This window comes from Ochotona princeps, chromosome 17, assembly GCF_030435755.1.
Source record: "Ochotona princeps isolate mOchPri1 chromosome 17, mOchPri1.hap1, whole genome shotgun sequence".
Lineage (NCBI taxonomy): Eukaryota > Metazoa > Chordata > Mammalia > Lagomorpha > Ochotonidae > Ochotona > Ochotona princeps.
Window position 1 is genome coordinate 11,915,138 of NC_080848.1, and position 23,680 is coordinate 11,938,817.

Consider the following 23,680-nt stretch of genomic DNA (forward strand, 5'->3'; position numbering starts at 1 on the left):
TACCAGTCTTTTACACAAACCACATAGAAGAATATCCAGAACTGTCTTGTCTAGTCGGCTATCACCCATCCCACACACAGATGCCACTTTCATGTTATTTTCTGTCTCAGCATCTCCTCACTCATGCTTAAATGTCAGTGTTCTTTAGGGATCTCTTTCTTGAACCCATTCTATTTTCGCTCTAGATCAAGCTCAGCCATTCTCAGAGTCATCACCACCTTTATGTTACATGTTTTTCCCTATCCAAATTTCTCAGCCCATTTCTTCATTTTGATATTCCATAGTACTTCAAACTCAACATGTCCCAAACTAGATCGACAATCTCTTCCTAAAGCTCAGTCTTCTCTGATTATTTCTGTTAAGCCTCTATCCTCTCCCTCCAACTGAGTGGAATGCCATCAGTATAAATCACATATGCCTCTAGTACAGTGTTTATGATGCTAGGTTGAGTTTTCTCATGGCACCCAATCTCTTGCATCTCCTATTGTTTACCAAAAGAAAGAAAAACTAATTTTCCCCCTATTTATAAGTATTATCTTATCTGCCTACAATGTCCAGAACTGTCTCAACTCGCATAATGTGGTTGGCTGGTCTGAGGATTAAGCCAGCAGGAGAGCTGGGTGGGAGGAACTGCAGCACTGCAGAAGCTGAGTCCTCACTGCACCTGCCCTAATTTTGGACATCTCATTATATGAAGTAACATATATCTTTTTATTTAGTTCGTTAGAGTTAATATGTGAATTACTTACATTATCCATAATGCCTACTACTACCTATTGGATACAAAAAATGGTCAATAAAATTGGTAGAAGAAAAAAATCAGTCACTAAAGAAAAGATGTAGAATTACCTTTGAACCACCATATTTGCCACAGCCTTTAAGACTGTAGATACTTGGAACTGTCTTTCTATAACCTACCAAGTTGGTGGTCAGCGAATGCTTTATGTCACTGGTAACTAGATCTTCTACTCTTTGTTTACTACTCCGTGGAATATTACTCAGCTGTAAAAAAGAATGAAACTATACCATTTGCAACTAGATGGTCCCAACTAGAGACCATTATGCTCAGTGAAATAAGTCAATCCCCAAAAGACAAATATTATGTGTTCTCTCTAATATAAGGAAACCATCAAGCAAATTGGAATGCATAGTGATGGAGTAATGGAGACTAGCATATCCGGATGTGAAGACATAATGCAGCATGCATCCCTACTTCCAAATAAAAGATGGACTGCCAATGGAAGTGTTGGACATACGTAGACAGTTGGATGATGGACTGCCTGACATTGTCTGTACCAGCAATGTTGGGGCACACTTGACTACACTGAATTGTACCATAAAATTCAAAATTTAAAATAAAAATTTAAAAAAGAGTACAACACAATAGGGAAATGAAGTTTCAAGTCTGATGAACTAATTAAATCAGTGGAAAGGCAGCAAGTGAATTTTGGCGGGTGATGCTTCCTTGGAAGAAAGCCCAAATGTCTCACTGGGTAATTTTCTTCCATATTGAACACAGGCTAATCAGTCAGGTTTAATTGAAAGATATTATCTTAGAGAGATTCCATTTTAGTAAGGTTCTGACATATTTGCTTTGCCAGGGGTGGGAAATCTGTTTTCTACCAAAGGCCATCTGGATATTGATAACATAATTTGTGGGCCACACAAAATTATCAACTCAACAGTTAGCCTTCTATAGAACTACTGATTTTCAAGTTCTACCTGCAGTTGCCCTGGCAGGGCCAGATCATACAGTTTTGTGGGCCTCTTCCGCCGGTAGTCGGGATGTTCCCTACCTGCTTTAGACAATTCATGGAAATCCGTGATTAGAATTAAGGCAAGAAGCTGTGCCTGCCTCACAAGGAAATGCCTTTTCAGTTAGACACAAGGTGACTTTCCCCTAGTATCTTCATTTTTAATTCCATAACCAAGAAATCCTGGTAAAAAGTCTGCATTTCATCCAGCTGGAAGTAACAATGCTTAGTTTTGTGGTTGCTGATGATCAGGCACCAAGGCAAAACAGAAAGCAACAGGTTGAGGGCAAGATAACTCATCACTGATTCTTCTTTCTGAGCCCGGGCATGTTGTAATTATGATGAAGGAAGTATTCTGATCAGTTTATTGCATCAAAGCTTCTGGTGCTTAAAATACAAAGTATTGTTAACAATTTAAACTCTAATGCTGGCTTTTGCTTCTCTGCCTTACTCTCTCAGTACAACACAGTGCCACTACTAGCTGACCTATAGACTGAATGTGTTATACTATACTTGCTTGTATTTGTATTTTTCTTATCATTTATTTAGTTCTAAATCTTATTCTGACTTCTACAGCTATGATGCTCTAAGGTACTAATAGCCTCTAAAGTGGCCAACAAAATGGTCTTGGTCCTTTTTGTTTCTCTCATTTTCTCTCCCAACATTAGACCCTACTATCTCCCTTTTTGAAACTCTGACATCCATGACATTATTCTGGCACTTTTCCCACTTCCATCAGCGAGGTAACTTCTGTATCTTATCTTTCACTTACTTTGTTTCTTGGGGGAATTCTCATCTAGTCTCCCAGCTTTGACTCAGTGTGAATGACTTTACCATGATATCTCAGCACCAAAATCTAGTTTTGCTTCTCTCACTGTCTGCAGGATGTCCCTATCTCTATAGCTGTCAAGTGAAACTCACCGTTTGAAGTTAGAGTTTCCCCTGCAAAACAAATCTACTTGAGACTTCCTTAATTTTAGAAACATTTTCAGTCACTTGGGCATAAAACTTTGTAATTGTTTCTCTCTTTATACTTTCTTACTTGCAGAATTTCAAAAAACCTTTTTCATGCTCTCCACTGCTGGGCCCTGGTCTATCCTAATAATCTACATTATAGAAACGTGTTTAAAATTCAGCCCCAAATCCTTGAGTTTTATTTCCACTGATGCCTACTTTTGACTATAACAGTCAGGGCAAGGCCAGGCTGGAACCAGGAGGCAGAGCCAGCACTTCATCTGGGTCTCGCAGGGGAGCAGGAACCCAAGGACCTGAACCATCCTCAGATGCTTTTTCAGGCACAATAGCAGGAAGCTGGATTGGAAGTGGAGCAGCTGTGACTCAGAATGGCACCTTTATAGGATGCTGGAGTTGCAGGAGCAGGGTTAACCTGTGACACCACAATGTTTACTCTGAACTGGCGGAATCACTTCCACTTCTTGTTTGCCATGGCTTTTATTGTGCCTTGTCTTCAGGATGGTACTAGGAAAGTCATGTTTCAAATCCTATTATATTCTCCAAAGCAATTCTTCAGGATCCTGATTTTACTTGCTGAAAATTTCCACTGAAAGCTCTACTCTTGGGTTTAGTTGATTTGGTAGCAAAAATTTTTATTGGCTGATTAATTTAAAGGTTTATTTACTTATTTTGAAAGTTACAGAGAGAGGAGAGACACACAGAGAGGCTCCATCTGCTGGCTCACATCCCACACAGCCACCTTAGGCAATGCCGGGCCAGGCCAAGGCTGGGAGCCAGGAGCTTCTTCTGAGTCCCCATACGGGACAGGGATCCAAGGACTTAGGTCATTTCTGCTGCTTTTCTCAGATGATTAACAGGGAGCTGGACTGAAAGTGGAACAACCAGGACATGAATGGTGCCTGTATGGGAGGTAAATATCAGAGATGGCAGCTTAAACCGATATGCCACAACACCCAGGGGCAATAGTCTTGGGTCACATTGAACACAGGAGAAAGAGATTTTCCATACACTGGTTTACTTTCCAAATAGCCATAACAGCCAGGTCTGGGCCAGGCTAAAGCCTGGAACTCCATCTAAGTCTCCTGTTTAGGCACAGAAGCCCAATTATAAGGGCCATCTTCTGTTGCTTTCCAAGGTACATTAGCAGGGCACTGGATTGGAAGTAGAACCTGAACTGGCACCCTTTATGGAATGATGGTGTTACAAATGGTGGCTTAATTCAATGCACCATAACACTGGCCCATTTTTCTTTAATTTTTTTAATTAATGTAAAGTGAGCAAATTACAAGTAGTTCATAATGAAATTCTAAGACTACAGTGATCCTTCCTTCTCCCTCTTCTTCCTGTTTTAAAAAACCCTTTTATAGCCTATTTAAATTTACTTTATAATCATAAATATAATTTTCCACTAACTTTAGAGATCAAGAAATTAAAAATAGAAAGAGCACTGTTTAACAGGCGTATGGACAACAGCTATAGATAATAATCAAGTTCCAACATGTCTATTTCCCTCATATACTCTATTAGCTATCACAAACCAAAGAAAACATGCAATATTTGGCTTCTGTAACCAAAGGATTCTGGCAGATTAACAATCCTAATCTTCTCATCTCCATCTTAAATATTTTGTCTCGGCCCAGCATGATGGCTCAGTAGCTAAATCCTTGCCTTGTATGCACCAGGGTGCGATATGGACGCAGTTCCATTTCCCAGTTGCTCCACTTCCCATTCAGCTCCCTTATTGTGGCTTGGGAAAGCCGTAGAAACGGCTCAGAGTCTTGGGACCTGACTCCCATGTGGGAGACCCAGAAAAAGCTCCTGGCTTTGGATTGGCTCAGCTCTGGCAGCTGTAGACACTTGGGGAGTGAACCAGTGGACAAAAGATCTTTCCCTCTGTATCTTCTTCTCTCTATAAATCTGTCTTTCTACTAAAAATAAATAAATCTTCTTAATAAATTCTGCCTACAGTTAAACTTTTGTGGCTTATAGTCTGTTTATTGCAATCCACTCTTAGCAAATGATATCCACAGATCTTTGCAAAAAACTCTTTCTTCCATATTCAGCCTGTCAGTAACTGCCTTAGAGTTTTCACAGTTTTCTCTTAGAAACTAAGTTCAAGATAGAGTTCTGCTCATCTTCAGGCACTGTTTCATGTTCAAAGTGGAAATGTAAAAGCCTGAAAGTAAATTATAACTAGTAGAATATTATAATTCCCACTTCTCTAGAAATGGGTGGTGTACTCTATTTGTTAGCATAGAATGGGAACAGAACTCTACTCCTTCCTCCCATCCTGCTTCCTGTCTTCTTATCACTCTTGTTCTGTAATGTATCACTGTTCCTAGAAAATGCACATTTCTCCTCTGTGCTGACAATGTAGGCAGTTGGCCTGGCTTCATGAGGCGGAAGAGTTAAGACTCCAGTGAACTGCTGTGGTCGAAACACCAACAGCACGCATAGCAGGATTTATCATTCCTCTGCCCCTCTTGCATGCTTCTCAGCTCTTTGTTTACACCTCTAGCATAATACCCTGGATTGAATTACAGCTATATAAAAATGCCTGTTAAAGCCACTAACTTGCAAGCCCTGGTAGACAGATCTATCTTACATTTGTCTCCACTGTGGTGCTTAACACAGAGCCGTGAATATATTACTTAATGAACATTCATCGTATTTTTGATGAAACGATTTCTTTACTTACTGCCGAGGTACAGCAGAAAGTTAGAGTGAATGATACTATTATTGAATTATAATATTTTTAAAAATATTTTAAGTTGTAAGCTTAAAATCAGTATCACTTAGTACTCCCTTATTCACTCTTTAATTTATCCTTACAAATCCACAATTAGCTACTAGGAATCATCAGAAGATGAAGAAGAGAAAATGGTTGAGTTCTGGATGGAAAGTGGTTTATAAAAAAGTAAATGGTGAGTTGTTAGAAAGAAACAAGCTTCTATGATCAAAATACAAACTGAAGTCCTTCCTTAGACAAGGAGGCAAGGAAAAGGCTGCCTGTGGTGGTGACATTTAAGCTGAGATCTGAAGGAGAAAAGACAGCTCTTGCTCCATGGCGAGCCTAGAATTGAGCTCCAGATGGCGAGCACTGCTAAATGTGAAAGACCAAGTTCTAGGGTCTGCTAGGGAAATGTGAATAAAAGGGAGAATAAATGGCTGAATTTAGAGATGTAGGTAAAACTACCTCTGTAAATATAGGGTTTTGAAGAATCTTGTTTTTTAATCACAAGAAAAAAAATTACTGATGAAGTTTCCAGGAGAAAGTTGCATGGGTTGGTTTGTACTTAAAAAAAAAAAAAACAAAAAACAAAAAACATTCTGCAGCTGGTGTTGTGGTAAAGTGCCTAGAACCACTGCCTGTGATGCTGGCATTCTGTATGAGCACTGGGCTGAGTCCTGCCTGCTTTGCTGTTCTGCTTTTGAACCAGCTCCCCACTGGTGGCCTGGGAGAAGCAGCAGAGGATGGCCCAAGTGCTGACTCAGAGGAAGCCCCTGGCTTCTGGATCTGGCCGGGCCCATAGCTGGCCCTTGTGACCATCTGGAGAGTGAACCAGTGGAGGGAAGACCTTTCTCTCTCCCATTCTGTAATGCTTTCAAATAAACAGGTTAAAAAAATTATTCTGGTTGGTGGAAGAGCATTGACTGGAGAAGGACAAAAGGAGACACCAGTTGGGGGAGGCTGAAGTAAACAATGTGAAATCCCAGTGTTTGGCTAGCAGAGATGGAAATAATGGATAATTGCAAGTAAAATCTGGGTGGCAGAACCAAGTGGATATGCTGATGGCTACAGTAAATATATGTCCCACAGCCACAAGTTCTTACAGTTACGAGGGTAGAAAGCTGTTACTGTTGATTTTAACCACACGTGGAGATCTGTTTTTGAAAGTATCTGGAGGTGACTGAGTGAACTGCTCTATTCACAAGAAAGATGACATGCTGTCAGGTCCCACCAAGCTGACAATGACTCCTTCTGATCCTGTGCCTTGGCCGAACAACCTAGGAAAGCCTGTGGGATGTTTATCTTTTGATTCCATTAGTTGCTTCAGAAGCTCACTAATAGGAAAGCAAGTTAGCCACTACTTCCTGTGGTCCTCTCTGTACCCAAGATTTCCCTAATCATTTGCCTCCTTACTTCTTCTCCATTTTGAGCATTTAGATAACTTGCTTTAATCGTATTTGCTATACTTAATATGCCTACTTTAAAAAGACTCTTTACATATATTCAGGTATATGAAGTACTACCTTCTCATGGAAAAATCAAACAACACAAAATACAAGTCTCTTTTGTGTCTTCTTAAATTGGCTCTTCTGCTTAAATGTTTCATGAATGAATAAATGCTAAGCATTAATGCTCGTCAAGTCATGATATTGTACATCTTATCATAAGCAGAACTAATTTTCTATATTTGTATTGACAGCTAATTTCTCTTACATTTTTATGACAGTAACAACATGTAATTGTTAATTTTAACTGGGCTTGAGGAAGAGTTTTCCTCCAGATATTAATAATTATTTGAAAGGGAGAGCAACAGAAAGAGAAACACGGAAAGAATGAGTATCTTTCATCTGCTACCTTACTCCTGAAATACTTCCAGCAGCTGGGCTGGGTCAGGTCAAAGCCAGGAGCTGGAACTCTGTTCTGGAGTGGTAAAGACCCCACTCCTTGAGCCAGCATCTGCTGCCTCCTGGGCTGCAAATCATCAGGAAGCTGGGCTAGAAGTGGAGGAGCTGGGATTCAAACCCAGGCACCCTGATACGGGACTCAGGCATGCCAAGTGATAACTGCTCTGCAAAATGTTCACTCCCGACATGCTATCCTTAGCTTAGAAAACTAGGCCAAACCTCATTAGATTATATCAGTTCAATATTCACATAAAACTCACAAGTTTCCTGTATTTTATCCAGACATTTAAAAATAAAGCAGCTGAGTTTTCTACTCTCCATCAAAATCTTAAAGCGCTGATCTGAGAGCTTCTCTTAGGGAAGGGGAGGTTGTAAACCATAGAATTGAGATAATGACACAGAAAAAAGCAGAGGCGGCTGCTAGCCTGAGCTCGGTAGAAACATTAAGCAGCACCATAGGGCCGGTGACCCCCAACTCTCCTCTTCATCAGTCCCAAATTTCCACTATCCAAGTCACTAATAGGTTGGATAACAAAGGCTGGAGACTGATTTCTCTCAAATGCTTTATTTAAAATGGACAAGTAGCTTCAAATGGGTTTGCTATATCCTATTAGTATAAGAGAAGCAATTAGTTTATTAGATTAGTGAGTTAATCTGATTTTAGTGCCCAAACATAGGCCAGACTAAGCCCAGGGTATGACAGAATTTATGACAGTGATGGATAGTAGGAAATCAGGTGATGAGATCTCAGGTTGGTGAGTGCTTCACAGGCCATATTCTTATCAGGAATGCAAATATAAACTTCTTGATGGCATAACAACATCAACAACAACAAAGAGTAGGGGAGGGTGTTGGACACAGTGGTTAGGTCACTTCTTCGGAGGCCTCTATCCCGTATCAGAGGATCTGTTCCGGATTTCAGTTCCTCCACTTCTGATCCAGTGTCTTACAAATGTACGTTTTATGAGGCAACAGTTAATGGGTTAAGTATTTGTCTCTCATCTGGGAGTCTTGCACTGAGGAGGTCTGGGCTGCCAGCTTTGACCTGGCCTCACCCCGCTTGCTGCAGGCATCTGAGAGTGAACCAATCGATTTCTCTGTCTCTCTGCCTTTCAAATAAAACGAAAACACATGAAGATAAAAACAAAAATTTAAAAAAGGGGTTGGTTATAACAACTAACACGCTAGTTAAGATGCCCATGTTCCATGTTAGAGTACTGGGATGTAATACCCAGTTCTGCTAATGTGGACGCTGGGAGGCAGCAGGTGATGGCTCAAGTAATTGGGTTCCTGCTTCCACATCAGAGACCCAGCTGGATTAAATCCCCAGTTCCTGGTTTTGGCTTAACCCAGAATCACTGTGTGGGGCATATGTGGAGTAAATAAGCAGATGGTGGTGCTCTCTCTGAAACAACTGAAAAAGAAAAACATTTAAGTGATACTTAACTTTCAAGGTGGTGAGCACACATACCCCACCTATTACTAAATCAAGACTATAACTCATTTCTTTCTGTGACAATTATATGTCTGTAACACTGAGTCATTCTTCCCAGTAAGTCAGTTCCATGTCTAGATTGTAGAACAACAGGCAGTCTGCTATTAAAATAAACAAAACTCATCCTCAGCTGTAGTTTCTAGTTATTTCCTCTCCATTGCCAACTTTAGATGATGGACTCTGTTTAGCACAGGCAGAAGCTGCCTTCTTGGGTGGTCTATTTCTGACAAATATCTATCTACTTTTTGGCATCAGCAGAATATTTACATCTATGTCTAATTCTCTAATAAGGTCAATAGGTTTACAGTAAGTAACTGAAAGTGGAAATTCCAGGAAAATGGACTAGAAGTAATAAGCATGTTGTATTGTTTCTGAAAGCTGTCCTGATACACAGATACTCATTCAGGCACTGTGTTATCTGGTGTGGTTAGGGCATTAAGTTCTCTCCCCTAATCTACCGAAACATATTAGATGCTCTCAGAGAAAATGGGAAAATGGGGAAACAGGTGTTCTGCATGGTAAAGATGCTGCTTAGCATGCCCACAGAGCACCTGGGATTGAGTTCCTGCTCTCGGCAGTCCAGCTTCCTGCTACTGCAGACTCTGGAAGCAGCAGCTGATGGCTCATGTAGCTGGATCCTGTCACACACAGGGCAGACCTGAACGAAGCTCCCAGCTACTGGCTTTGGTCTGGTCCAGCCTAACTACTGCAGGTATCTGAGGACTGAATGTGATGAGAATGGCAGAGAAATCTCTCTTTCTGTCCCTCTCTGCCTTTCAAGTAAATAAATGAATAAATTTTTTTTAAACTTAAAAATAATAAAAAGGGGGGAGGGGACAATGCACAGGAAGTGGAAGCTGAGGGTCACAATGAAAAACCTTGACTAGATGATCAGTAATCAGATCTGCGTGAAATGGAAAGCAACTGCAGCCGCTTTGTCTGAAAGACCAACTTGGGCTTTGTAATGGCATTAAATGTTTAGTGACTTTCCACCTCACTGACCCAGGGAGCTAAAGGCTCTTGAGATTAGCACCTTAGTAACAAGGCTGATGCCAGCCAGTGCCAAGAAGTAGGCTGAATCCCAAATGAAATAAAAGGTAAGTTTATTTTGAAGCATGGGTATTGTGGTAAGCAGGTTAATCTGCCACTTGGTTCATTCTAATCCCATATTAGAATGCCAAAGTCCTGACTAATCCATTTCCAACTCAGCTTCCTGCTGATGCTCCCTGTTAATGAATCTAGGAAAGCAGCAGAGGATGGCCAAAGTGCTTGAGATACTGCACCCATGCAGGACACCTGGATGAAGCTCCTTGCTCCCAGTTTCAGCCTGGCACAGCCCTGGTTGTCATGGCCATTTGGAGGTAAACTAGTGGACTGAAAAATTTCTCTCTCTCTCCTTTTTTTCTTTGTCTCTTCTTTCTGTGACTTTGTCAAATAAATCAAACAAAAAAATTTTTTTAAAAATCAATTACAATAAGCTTTATAGAAGGCAAAAAGTAGCAGATAAAGTCGCTGCCTGTGGCACTGATATCCTATGTGGGTTTGAGTTCTGGTTGCATAACTTCTGATTCAATTCCCTGCTAACATGCTTGGGAAAGTGATGGAGGATGCTAAGTCCTTGGGCCGCTGTACCCACATGAGAGACCTGGAAGAACTTCTTGATTCCTGACTTTAGACTGGTCAAGCTCTTGCTGTTGCAGCAATTTGGGGAGTGAATCATCAGATGGAAGATCTCTCTCTGCCTCTCTCTCTCTCTCTTTTTGTTAACTCTGGCTTTGAAATAAATATTTAAATAAATCCTTTAGAAAAAAACAAAAACAAAATAAACAAGCAAGAAAAGTTTAAATGATTCTAAGTCACAGAAATAAATAATAGGTTAGTTTTTTTTTTCCCTGAGACATATCAGAGGTTGATCCATGGGCTAAATGACAGCCTGTGTTCTCTAATGGGATCAGGGGGTATTTAGGAAAACACAGGGTTGCAGTGCTGCTTTCTAAATCTCTATGCATACACTGAGTCTTGGGGAATAACAATGAAAACAAACCAGTCACCTTCATTGTAACCTTGTCTTGAGAAGACACAGACACTGTCTCCTCTGTAGAGTTTTCAGTGAGCAGTGCGTCTCACTTTTTCAAAACCCATGCAAAATAGATCACAGATCTATGGCTTACCTGGGATCACAGAGAAATTTGGTTTTCTCTCCTTCTTCTCTCCAGATAAGCCATTCTCGAAAAGAAGGGTGCACAAACATACGGGTCATGTCTCTGCGCTTGATTAGGAACATGGAGAGGTTCTCCATTCTCTGCTGGAAATCCTCCCACTCCAGCGTGCCTTCAATGCTGCCGGCGTTAATGGCCTGGAAGATGTGCTCATCAGTGAGCGGGTGCAGAGAGGCCACCGCCACATTCAGGAGAGGCATCACTCGGTCGAAGGAAGACTGCGTAGGGAACTTCATATTGCACTGGAGTAAATACACCTCGGAGAGTGAAACAGGAACTACTTTGTAGCTGGAGCTCTTCAACACTAGGTAGCCTTTCTCTATGAGGTCAAACGTGAGCTTTAGGTACAGGTAGGAACCTTGACTTAGGGTCTTGAGATGAGAACTCAGTTTGCCAAATGTAGTATTATCCATTTTGCCATTAAGTGAAATGTTATTCTGGATCTCTGAGCTGCTGTGTATCCGGTGCAGGATATAAGCCTGCAGGTCCTGGTCTATGGCTTCATTCTCTTCTAGTCGATCCAAAAAAATCCTATGGAAAGGCAGCAGCTTGGTAATTTCCTAAAACAGATGGAGAGAGAGAAAGACAGAGAGACCTTCAGTTTCCCCTAACTCTTGCGATACGCTGTGAGGTCCACAGATTCATCCTTAACCTCTGAGTGGTCAATGAGGAGAACATGCTCAAGTATTAGTAGCCACAGATTAAAATAATTTAATTGTACAGGAAAGATACAACTTGTTCCAATATTGAGACTTCAGATTATTATTTTTAATGGGTCTTTGTAAAGGACATTTTTAGGAATGACTTCTCAGTCAATATTCTAAACATTCGTATAGAAAATGACATGCTGTGTGAATACACACATTCTCCTCTGCATAAAAACTATGGCAGAATGCCAAGTTGGTGTGAGAAGTACTGAAGGATTCCAATAATGCCATATAAAAACGTGGCTCCTGCCTCTCCGAACAACACTCCTGCATTTTCACAGAAGCCTCTGGGGATGTCATGCTTGAGGAACACCAAGTAGGAAGCTTAATGTCTTAGTGCTCTTGCTCAGAACACGTACCAGGGAAAGGTGACAGGCTTTGGGATAACTGTGCCCGATTCCATTCATCTCACCTACTGATGGAATTCACTTATGTAATACTCTCCTCCTCATTAACTTTTTTCTTCTCAGTTGGGCTAGAGATATATACAAAATCTTAAACTCTTCTTCCAGCCACCACCCCGCTTGAGTCTTCTCATTTTCAGTAAGATTTCACAGAAGTTTTCTTTATTAATTCCTCCTCCCTTCACCTTCTTGTCTCTGTTTGTTCCAACCGATCACTTCACTGAAAGCTTCTTGTCAAGGTGATCAGTAAGCTTCAGGTTGGCAAATTCAATAGTCAAGTTTCAATTTTCATCTTCCTTAGTCTCTCAGCAGTGTACGACAAGGCTGGTCAGCCCCCTCTGCATCTTTCTTCCACCTTTCCTTTGTTTTTTACCCTCAGCACACCGGTCAAGCTTACCTACCCTTTGCTGTTGGCTCTACATTCCTTTCCCAGCCCACTCAGGCCTCTGATCTCTGGTCTCTTCTCTGCTCATTCTCATTCCCTTGAGCAGTTTTAGTCCCAGGGTTCTAAATATCATCTCTAGGTGCATGATGTCTAAGCTTCCTTTCAGCTTAGTCATCTGCCCGGAGTTCCCATCTGTCCGTGCCTATTCAATATTGACAGGCAGATGTTTCAGATGAACCATGTGACCAGATCAGAGCCACTGAATTCTGTCCCCTTCTACAAAGTCTTTATTGTTTCAATACACAGCATGACCTCCTGCTTTACTGCCAAATCTTCAGAAGCATCTATGACCTTTTTCTTTCTCTTGAAGTAGTGTTCACCCCTTTGCTCACCAAAAAGCCCAGGCTTCATCTGTGACTCTTCTCTTTTGCTTATATCCACATTCAGATCATCACCACGTCTTTCTGACTCTCCTTTGAAATATTCCTCATGAGACAACTTGACATGGCTTCTATTACTATCATTCCAGTCTAAGTCATTATCACTTCTACTTCCATTCTTGATTTCCTGTACTTTATCACACAGTCAGTACAGAAGGAGATCTCATCATTTTCTGAGGTTCTCTGGAGAGGCCTTCCTCATCTACTCTAACTAGAACAACTGCTGTCTCCATTTATCCTTTGACTCTATTTTTTATTCGTTGCACTTAACATACTTGCAATTTTAGCATATGTTTAACTTTTTATTTATTTGTTTCCTTATTAGAATTCAGGCTTTTATGGAGGCAGGAATATTGTAGCTCACAAAACAGTGTCTGATATATTCCAAACACATTTGTGGAAAATATGACTGTTAAAACACGGGGATACATGCCTTATAAATCAATGAATTATTCTGCTGTCATAGCCAAAGGGAAAATTTTAAAAATTCTTAGTTGAAATAAATGAAGTATCTGAAAAATTACTATAGGTCTCTGCTCATTAAGATAACAAACTAGGGACTTTGTAGTTAATATGTATTGTTTTTTTTTCTGTTCCTTGGTCTTGGTAAAAAATCAAGTTACCTTTTCTATCCAACCTCAAAATTTCTTCTGAGACTACACATAGTATTATGTGAAACTATGTATGAAGAAAGCATTCATTTAATAAAAGTAGCCAGCAATTGTGTTCCTAGACATTTCTTCTGATCATTCTTCATTGGTAACAATTAAGTTACCGGCCAGTAATAACAGGGTAGGCAATTTTTAGTTGTAAACATATATTTATGCTGACTGACTCACATTTTTTAAACTCAAATTATTTTGAGATTACAGGATTAGAAACATAGTTTTCAATCATTAGTAATATAAGTTTCTAATTGGTCAACATAGAGGCATAACAATAAAAGCCTGGGGAAGGGGAAAAGAGCAACTTTGTGCAAGTTATGTGCATTATAAGGGTATTGCATCAAAATACTGAGATGGTTAGAATGCATGTTATTTTAATATTCATTGAAAGAGGGGGTGGCCTGAAAAAAGAGTGCACTGCTTCAAATCAACTGTGAGTAAGTAAAGAGTGGGAGATACCAATGGGAATGTGGACTCACTCATCGTTAGCAATGCCATGTGTTTCTAGAGGCTCAGCTCCATATTGCTGGGCCTCCTTCTGGGCCATTCAGTGATCAGTGGATGAACACAGAAAGCAATTAAAAAAAAGTATTTCCCAGCTGTAGGGTATTCAGTAGGAAGCCCTAATCCTGGCAATATCAGAGGACAGCATTTATAAAGTTCACTTTCACGCCATAGAAGAGTTGCTCCAATAGAAGCAGATGGAGGACCCAGAAAATCTGACTCCAGGCAGCAGACTGGACTGGACAGTGCACAAGATTAAATGAAAAAAAAACCCACTGGACAATAAGATGCTGGACTCTATGTTTGGTATACGCTTGCAATGGGGGAATCTCAACTGAACTTGAGCTGTGGTTATGCAACAAGGTGGAGGAATCCACCATGGTGGGAGGGTTTGGGGAGGGGTGGGGAGAACCCAAGTACCTATGAAACTGTGTCACATAATACAATGTAATTAATGAATTAAAAATAATAAATAATAAAAAAACTCACAAAACAAAACAGGAAACAAAAATAAAAGTTCCGACTTTCTTTGCATTGCTGTCCTTAGGAAAAAGTCTAGAAAAATGGAATTTCTTTTTTTTTATTTTAAGGGACATTTTAGCAATTCTTATCCAGAGCAATGCGAATAGGAATCTGAGAGTTACACACAGAGAATGCACTCTCCAGATGACATTTCTAACTCTTAGAACAGAAATTATTCTTCCGAATGCTCTAGGATATGGTTGAGGTTCTGAGTCATCATGAAAGGAACTGGACTTAAAACTTCAGATTAAGTCCTTTCCACAAAAAACAACTTAGGGTTCAAAGGCAAATGAACACATACCTGTAAACTGGTCCTAACTGTTACAATTAGTTTGAGCCAAGAAGGAAATTTTCCAATCATTTTACTCAGAAATGATACAATTGTATCCCCATAATCCGGTTTGTGAAATTCTGCTTCATTTAATCCATCAATTAAAATGATGAAATCTTCATCTGGGATTTTTCTCTCTGAGATAAAAAGAAACAAATTATTTAATAATTACCAAGTAGGTAAATGAGTTTTCCTGAGTCTTTTGACTATATATCTGTTTGAAAAAAAATATTAGAAAGGCTTCTTGCTTTATTGAATGTTCAGGGCACATAATTTATTATAAATAGATGGAATACATTTATTGAATTTATTTTGCTTTTCAACAGGTATGAAAGCTTTTGACATATATATATAAGATATCAGTAAACAGATCACCATTTTCAGAAAGCCCCATGTTATCAGTTATGAGATAGTTTTAAGCTTTGGGATTATGCAAATTTCCACACAGAAATTGATTTTTCTATCACACATGAAAAAGCATAAGAGAACGTGTTCTGTTTCTTAGTATCACATGTTATTTTGAAAACTTTCCCCAAATGGTTGAATTTAAAGTCTAAAGCAAAGGCTCTCCTTGACAGGTGGTGGGAAGCAAGGGTTGGAAGGACACAGGAAAGGTATCCCAGTCCACAGACAGACCTGGACTGGGGAGCAAGATTCCAAGACGCTAGCCGTTTCTTGTACTGTCCAGGAAGTAGAAGACCAGTCCTTTGCAAGCTCTGCCAAGCGGAGGCAGTTCATGGAGAAAGATGGCATCTGGTGTTTGTGTCCAGTCCCTTTGCTACTTTACACAGATTGAATTTGATGAAATAAGTTTATTTTCAGGACAAGGCCAAAGAAACAGGCTTGTGAGATTTCCAGCTGTTTATGACTGAATCTTGAACAATACTGAACATTAGAGAGAAAAAAAAAAAAACCCAAGCCCAGTCTGAATGAATATTTTAACATACATGAATGCTAACAACCATAAATCACTAGTTAGTACTACCTTGTGGGTTCAGAAAGGAGGAAAGGAGAAGGAAGTGGACCAAGCATCATTGGATGTTTCAAGTAAGCAATTTAAGTTTTAGTTGAGGAAGAAAGATCGATGAAACTGGACTCAGAAGAAAAGCTTGCAGAATTTTGTGTAGGATTGGCTCTTCTTGCCTTTAAAGAGTCAACACCGGGGCTGGTGTTGCCTGCAACACCAGAATCCCATATAGGTGCTGCTTCGAGTGCAGCTGCTCCACTTCCGATCTAACTCTGCTACTGGCCTGGGAATAGCAGTGGAAGGTGACCCGGGTGCTTGGGCCCCTGTTACCCATGTGGGAGATAGGGACCAGCATCTGGCTTCTGACCTCGGCCTGGCCCAGCCCTGGCACTGCAGCCATCTGGGGAGTGACCCAGCAGATCTAGGGTCTCTCTCTGTCTCTCCCTCTTTAATTCTGACTTTGAAATAAATGCATAAACCTTTAATTAAAAAAAAAGTCAAGACCAATAAAAATGGTGTGTATTATTTTGGTTTCACATATTCAAATGTGAAAAATCTTTTGTAATGATTACTAATAAGCCTTTATATTTTTTCCCCTGAATGTAAGTTTTGTATAAAGGAGATAAATTTCAATATCTTATATACTTTAAGTCAGCTCTCAAAAATGATCAAGTTTTAACTATTATGTTCACCTTATGACTTTTTAGGATGAGAGATGATTCTACAAGCTCTAGTTATTAACAATGAGGCCATTCTAGGTGATATAACACTAAGATAACACAATACTCCTTAAGGGAACCCAAAGAATTAAGGAAGAGCAATAGAAGTTGCTTGGAAGTAAAGGGGTTATCCAAACAACTGGGCTTAGCACATCTGACTTGAGCACTCTGCTTCCTTTAGTCTTAACTGTGTCTCATTTCCATAGAGGGAATTTCTAATGGCATTTTGCTTGGCTGAACACCAGCACCTCGTTCTATCCTGTGGGATGCTGGAGCTAGCTTGCTCAGGACTGGTTCAGGAGAGCCTACTTCAACAGTTTCAAAAGTTACCTGTTAAAGAGCTAGTAGCTTGAGGTAGGCTGTAAAGGGAGTATTTACGCAATAGGAACTGAAAAATGTGTACACATCAGCCCTCCTCGCCCAAGTGGCTATTAACAGCTTACTGGTACATCATCGCCCTCATCCTTCAACTACACCTCCTTTAACTTCACTCAGTTTTCTTTCTAACAAAGTCATGATCTTCAAATGGATGGAAAGGTTGATAATATAGCTGTTGAAATTTTCTCTGAGAAAAAACATTTCAAAGGATTCTCAATGACAAAGAGGAAGAATGTACTCTGAAGTAGGACTTGATGAGCTAATTTATTTGTTAATAAAATCATATTTTAATTTGCATAAATTCCAAGTAGGTTACATTATTTATCCCCTGAAATAATTCATTTGCTAATAAAATTATATTTTAATTTGTATAAATTCTAAGTAGATTACATTATTCATCCCCTAGGTAAAGTAGACAATATATTACTTTTCTTAAAAAAAGAGGATATTAGTCCCTTTAGTGGAGATAATCATAGTCTTTTTTTAAAGGATTTATTTGTTTTTATTGGAAAGGCAGATTTACAAAGAGAAAGATCTTCTATCTGCTGGTTCACTCCCAAAACAGTCATAATGGCTGGAGCCAAGCCTATCTGAAGCCAGGAGCCAGGAATTTCTTCCTGTGTTTCACATGGGCACAGGGGCCCAAGGCCCTGGGTCATCCTCCATTGCTTTCCCAGATCACAAGCTGGGAGCTGGATGGGAAGTAGAGCAGCCGATACAAACTGTCACCTACACGGGATCCTGGTGTTTGCAGGTGGAGGGTTAGCCAATTGAGCTGACCCTAAGCTAATCATACTCTTTTAAATTCCTCTTTTAACTTAACTGGTTGGTATGCCAGTTAAGTATTTCAGATTTTAAGAAGTAAAGACAACACACTTATGTAATGCTATCATAATTTTTAGGATTAGAACAATATGTACAAGGAATGTATTAACATTACTTATACTGTGATGCATGTGCTACTCCTAAGATAACTGAGGTTTCTTAACCATAAATTTAAGAAGTAAGACCTTCATGATCTTTACACTTCACCTTTCAAATGCAAACAGTCCGACAAGAATGCTTCTGCATATTTATTTTCAAACTTTTGTAGATTTAAATAACATTCTTTCAGTAGCTTTTAAGATTTTACTTGTGAAAAGTTTTAAAAATTAGGAGTTAATTAGCAATTATGAACCCATATTTTTCCATGTAAGAACATTTCAAATACTTGTACAAGTGCTATCCACTATCAATATTCACAGAAAAAGAGGTATGTTAACATTTAAAAAGTAGGAATACATTATTTACTATTTACACACATATGCATATAAAACCATATTACATGAGTGTGGTGGCTCAACTGGCTAATCCTCTGTCTGCAAGTGCTGGCATTCTATGTAGTCACCAGTTTATGTCCTGCTGCACCTCCCAGTCCACCTCTCTGTCGACAGCCTGGGAAAGCTGCAGAGGATGGAGGTTTTCCGCCTTGCTTCCACGTGGGATGGGAGGCCAGGAAGAAGCTCCTGAGCTCAGCTCTGGCCGCTGTAGCCATTTGAAGACTTCTTTGTCTCCTCTCTCAGAAAATAGTCTTTCAAATGAAAATAAATATATCTTAAAGAAACTATGAAATTCTAGGTAGTTCTTATTTTCTTATGGATTAACTGAAAACTATAAATGCGCTTGTATTTGGGAGTCACTGTTCTAGCTGATGAGTCATTTAATTCCTTGTAGATGTATATTTGCCAGGGATTCTCCACGGCCTCCGCTCACATGTATACTTAACAAATACTTGAACTGTCTTCCTTATAAATCTCTTAATACTCTCCTAGATGTCTAAGAGAAGTAAAAATCACAGAGGCTGCAAGCGAACTCATGGCAGCTAGTCCTGAAGTCAGAACAGTCCAGTGCCCGAAGCCCGTTTATGAAGAGACGGCTAAGAATGAAAAGACGCATATCATCTAATTTGTTAAAACAAAACTTTGACATACAACTGGTTTACCTTCCTCCTGCTTGTACTAACAAATCAAATGTTTCTTTTCATTTCATACTGGTGGCTGAGGCAAAAGTTCAATGAAAGTTCCAAAAAATTATCATTATTTTGCATGTGCTATATGTTCTAAATCACTACACCTGCAGAACCTTAAAACACTGTGTAGGGCTCGGCAGTGTGGCCTAGTGGCTAAGGTCCTCGCCTTGATCCCATATGGCTGCTGGTTCTAATCCCGGCAGCTCCACTTCCTCTCTGTCTCTCCTCCTCTCAGTATATCTGACTTTGCAATAAAAATAAAATCTTTAAAAAAAAAAAAAAAAGACCACTCCTATCGAAAAAAAAAAAACCACTGTGTAAAACCAAAAAAAAAAGATGAAAAAATTTAAAAAAGGAAATATAAAAAAAGAAAAAAATCCACTGTGAAAAAAATATTATGATTCTTTTTTTTTTCAAAGAAAAATGTATCATCTGAAATTGAAGTTCCGATTCTAAGAACTTTTCTGGAAATAAAACTAGCTCCTTTAAAAAAATATGTAATTTAAAAAAAATATGTAATTTTAAAATTATTGTAATAAATACAATGACTGGTAAAGAACTTTACTTATATTTTGTTGAGTTCTGACAAATGCATGTACATATGTAACCAATACTCTACTCAAAATACAGAGTATTTCTTCTAGAAAATTCCCTCAGGGTTCCTTCCCGTCAATCTTCCCAGAAAAAACACTACTCTGATTTAGTCACCACAGAGTACAGCTGGTTCTTTTGCTTGACATATTATTCCTGAGACTTCTCTACAATAGATTACCAGTTAAGTAGATTACCAGTCTGTTTCTTTATATTACTAAGAACCATCCCATTGAAAGAATATACTGGGCCCGGCGGCGTGGCCTAGCGGCTAAAGTCCTCGCCTTGAAAGCCCCGGGATCCCATATGGGTGCCGGTTCTAATCCCAGCAGCTCCACTTCCCATCCAGCTCCCTGCTTGTGGCCTGGGAAAGCAGTTGAGGACGGCCCAATGCATTGGGACACTGCACCCACGTGGGAGACCTGGAAGAGGTTCCAGGTTCCCGGCTTTGGATCGGCGCGCACTGGCCCGTTGCGGCTCACTTGGGGAGTGAATCATCGGATGGAAGATCTTCCTCTCTGTCTCTCCTCCTCTCTGTATATCTGACTTTGTAATAAAAATAAATCTTTAAAAAAAAAAAAGAAAGAATATACTAATGGCTGTTTATTCTTGAGGGACATCTGGGTTACTTCCTGTTTTTGACCACTATGAACAAAGCTTCCAGGAACTTCTCATACAAATAATTTTGTAGACAGATTTTCATCTCTCTTAGGTAAATATAAAGCAACAGAACTGCTTACAGAATAACCTATCATATTATTTTCTAAAGTAGTGATACCATTTCATAGTTCCACCTGCAAAAATGTGTAAACATTTCAGTTATCATCCTAACCAACATTTAATATTCATTCTTTTAAATTTTAAACATGCTAATAGGTGTGAAGTGGTATTCTGGGCTTTAATTCATATCTCCCTGATGGCTAATGATGTAAACACCTTTAAATGTGATTATAGGCAATTAATATATCTTTTTCTGTGAAGTATCTAAATCTCTGTTCATTTAAAAATGGTATTGTTCATCTTGCCACTGAATGGTAGGCCTTCTTCAGGTTCTGTGGATACAAATGCTCTCCGTCTCACACATATAGTGAATAGTCCTATTTTCTCCCCTTTCGTAACTTGCTTTTCCTTTTTCTAAGTCATAGCTTTTGTTGAACAGTTGCTTTTAATTTTGTTGAAGTCAAATTTATCATCTTTTTCTTATGAGTTATTTTAATGTTTCATGAAAATTTTTACTTACTTAAAGATTGTGAAGTTTTTGTGTTTTTCCTATTAGTTTTAGAGATTAACTTTTTTTTTGTTTCCATCTGTGATCCACTTATCTCAAATGAATTTTGGTGTATGGTGTGAGGTAAGGATTGAGATTCACTTTCTCTCTCAGTATAACTGTCTTTCCCAAACTGTTCTGGAGTCTTTGGAAAGATCAATTGATTATATATGCATGGGCCTATTTTTGGATTGTCAATTCTGTTGAATTGATCTATTTTCTATCCTGTTTTATGAGAGCTGACTGCTGAATTTTTTAAGACTTATTTATTTTTATTGGAAATGCAGATTTACAAAGGAAGGAGATACAGAGAGGAAGATCTTCCATCTGCTGATTCACTCCCCATGTAGCCGTAGCGGCTGGAGCTGCACCGATCCTAAGCCAGGAGCCAGGGCCTCCTCCAGGTCTCCCATGTGGGTGCAGGGTCCCAATGCTTTGAGCCATCCTCGACTGCTTTCCCCAGGCCACAAGCAGGGAGCTGGATGGGAAGTGGGGCCGCCGGGATTAGAACCGGCATCCATATGGGATCCCAGTGCGTGCGAGACAAGGACTTTTGCCACTAGGCTATTGTGCCAGGCCCCAAAGTTTTTATTTTGAAAAGATTTAATTTATTTGAAAAGTAGAGTTATAGAGAGGTGGTGGACACTGAAAGAGAGAGAGAAAGATACTTCGTGTATTTTGGTTCACTCCCCAAATGACTGCAATGCTCAGGTTATAGCTGGGTTGAAACTAAAAGCCTGAACTCTTTCCAGGTCTGGATTGAAGTGAAGCAGTAGGAACTGCAATCAGAGCTGGTATGGGATATCAGCACTGCAGGTGGCATTTAATGTGCTGTGCCACAATGCTGGGGTCCAGAAGTAACACTGATATTTTGTTCTTGACCTTGGGGATTAAGTAGTCAACATTTTACCTTAAGTTATGTTGTTTGGAAAATTGTCCTTTGTCAAACTAGGATTCAATTGTTTTACAAAAGTAGTTATTTTTTATCTACTTGAAAAACAGATTAGGAGAGAGAGAAAGGGATGGTCGGAGAGTGGGAGGGAGGGAGGGAGGGAGGGAGAGAGAGAGAGAGAGAGAGAGAGACAGGGAGAGTGTTCCAATTGCTGGCCCATGCCTGGCCCAGGCCAAAGCCAGGAACCAGGAACTGTGTCTGGATCTCTCTAAATGGGCTCTCTGCTGCCTCCCAGCTTTCATCCATTCATAAATGAGAAGAAGGAAGCTGGGACTTAAATCAGCACTCCAGTCCTGGACGCAGGCGTCCCAAGCAGCAGGTTAACTTCCTGCGACACAAGACCTGCCCATAAGCTGGCTTTCATTGCTACTTTGCAGTTTTAGAAAAAGAATTATTAATTGGCATGGTATTTTGTCAAATGTTTTTCTGAATTTATTAAGAAAATTACATGGATGGTTTCCTTTATTTTGTCAATATGATGAATTACACTGATTAACTTCAAAATGCTAAACTAATATTACATTCCTGCTAAAAACAGGCTAATCAATTTGTTAGTTTTCCTTCAGGATTTCACAATAATAGTAATAAGGAAAATGGTCTCTGTAATTATATTTTCCCATGGTCCTTAATTATATTTTGGTGTCAGGATTATGTTTACTTAAAAGGATAAAACAAAGGAAGTTGTATTCTTTTTTTTTTTTTAAAGATTCATTAATTTTCATTGGAAACTCAGATATACAGAGAGGAGGAGAGACAGAGAAAGATCTTCCACCCACTGATTCACTCCCCAAGTGACAGCAACGACTGGAGTTGCGCCAATCCTGAGCCAGGAGCCAGAAGCTTTCTTCAGGTCTCCCACGCAGGTGCAGGGTCCCCAGGCCTTGGGCCGCTCCTGACTGCTTTCCCAGGCCACAAGCAGGGAGCTGGATGGGAAGCGGAGCTGCCGGGATTAGAACCGACACCTATATGGGATCCTGGCATATTCAAGGTGAGGACTTCAGCCACTAGGCTGCTGTGCTGGGCCCTCTCCTTTATTTTCTAAACTCATTTGTGTAATACTGATAGTATTTCTTCAAATGTTGTATACAACTCGTTAGTGAAACCATTTAAACTTAGAGTTTTCTTGGTGTAAATATTTTTTCTTTTAAATTATAATCGCAGTGAACAGAGCACTGCTGTGACTTTCTGTTTATTCTTGTGTCACCACAGGTAGGCTGTGTTAAGGTTCAGCTAACTTGCTGAATTGGTGTAAAGTTATTTATAGAGATCCTTTACTTCTCCATTAATGTATGTACAAACTGCAGTGGTATTTCCACTTTATTCTTTTTTTTTTTATTCCGCACCACCCTCCCCCCTCCACTTTATTCTTAATGTTCTTAATTTGTGTTTCATTTTCTTGATTGGTCTTGCTCAGATTTTTCCGTTTTCATGATTCATTTTCTATTTCACTAATTTCTTCTTGCTTTTATTATTTCCTTATTTCTGTTTAATCTAGGTTTATTTTTCTTTACTTTTTCCAGATTATTAAGTCAGAAATCGTGACAATTCTGTATTGCTCAGTTTGAAACGCAACTGCTTTTGTGATTTCTTCTTTAATCCATGGTTTGTTTAAGTGTTCAATTTCTAAATATTTAAAGATTTTTAAATTACTGCTTCCTAATTTAACATCATGATTTTAGAGAATATATTCTGTAAACTTAGTTGCTGAATATTACAAATGAGATAAAAAACAATCTAATGTTGATGTAGAAGGACATGGTGT

The 23,680-nt window shown here is 39.4% G+C and overlaps 1 protein-coding gene across 6 annotated transcripts in view; it reads right to left on the minus strand.

Moving 5' to 3' along the window:
- TANC2 (tetratricopeptide repeat, ankyrin repeat and coiled-coil containing 2) overlaps positions 1–23,680 on the minus strand; it is a 305,743-nt gene that overhangs the window by 36,980 nt on the left and 245,083 nt on the right. For all 6 annotated transcript variants that reach the window (XM_058675315.1, XM_058675310.1, XM_058675313.1 and 3 more), the window contains 2 exons: positions 15,007–15,173; positions 11,031–11,638 (listed from right to left, as the gene is read on the minus strand). In XM_058675315.1, the coding sequence (XP_058531298.1) occupies positions 11,031–11,638; positions 15,007–15,173 (775 nt within the window). The remainder of the gene's footprint in view (positions 1–11,030; positions 11,639–15,006; positions 15,174–23,680) is intronic.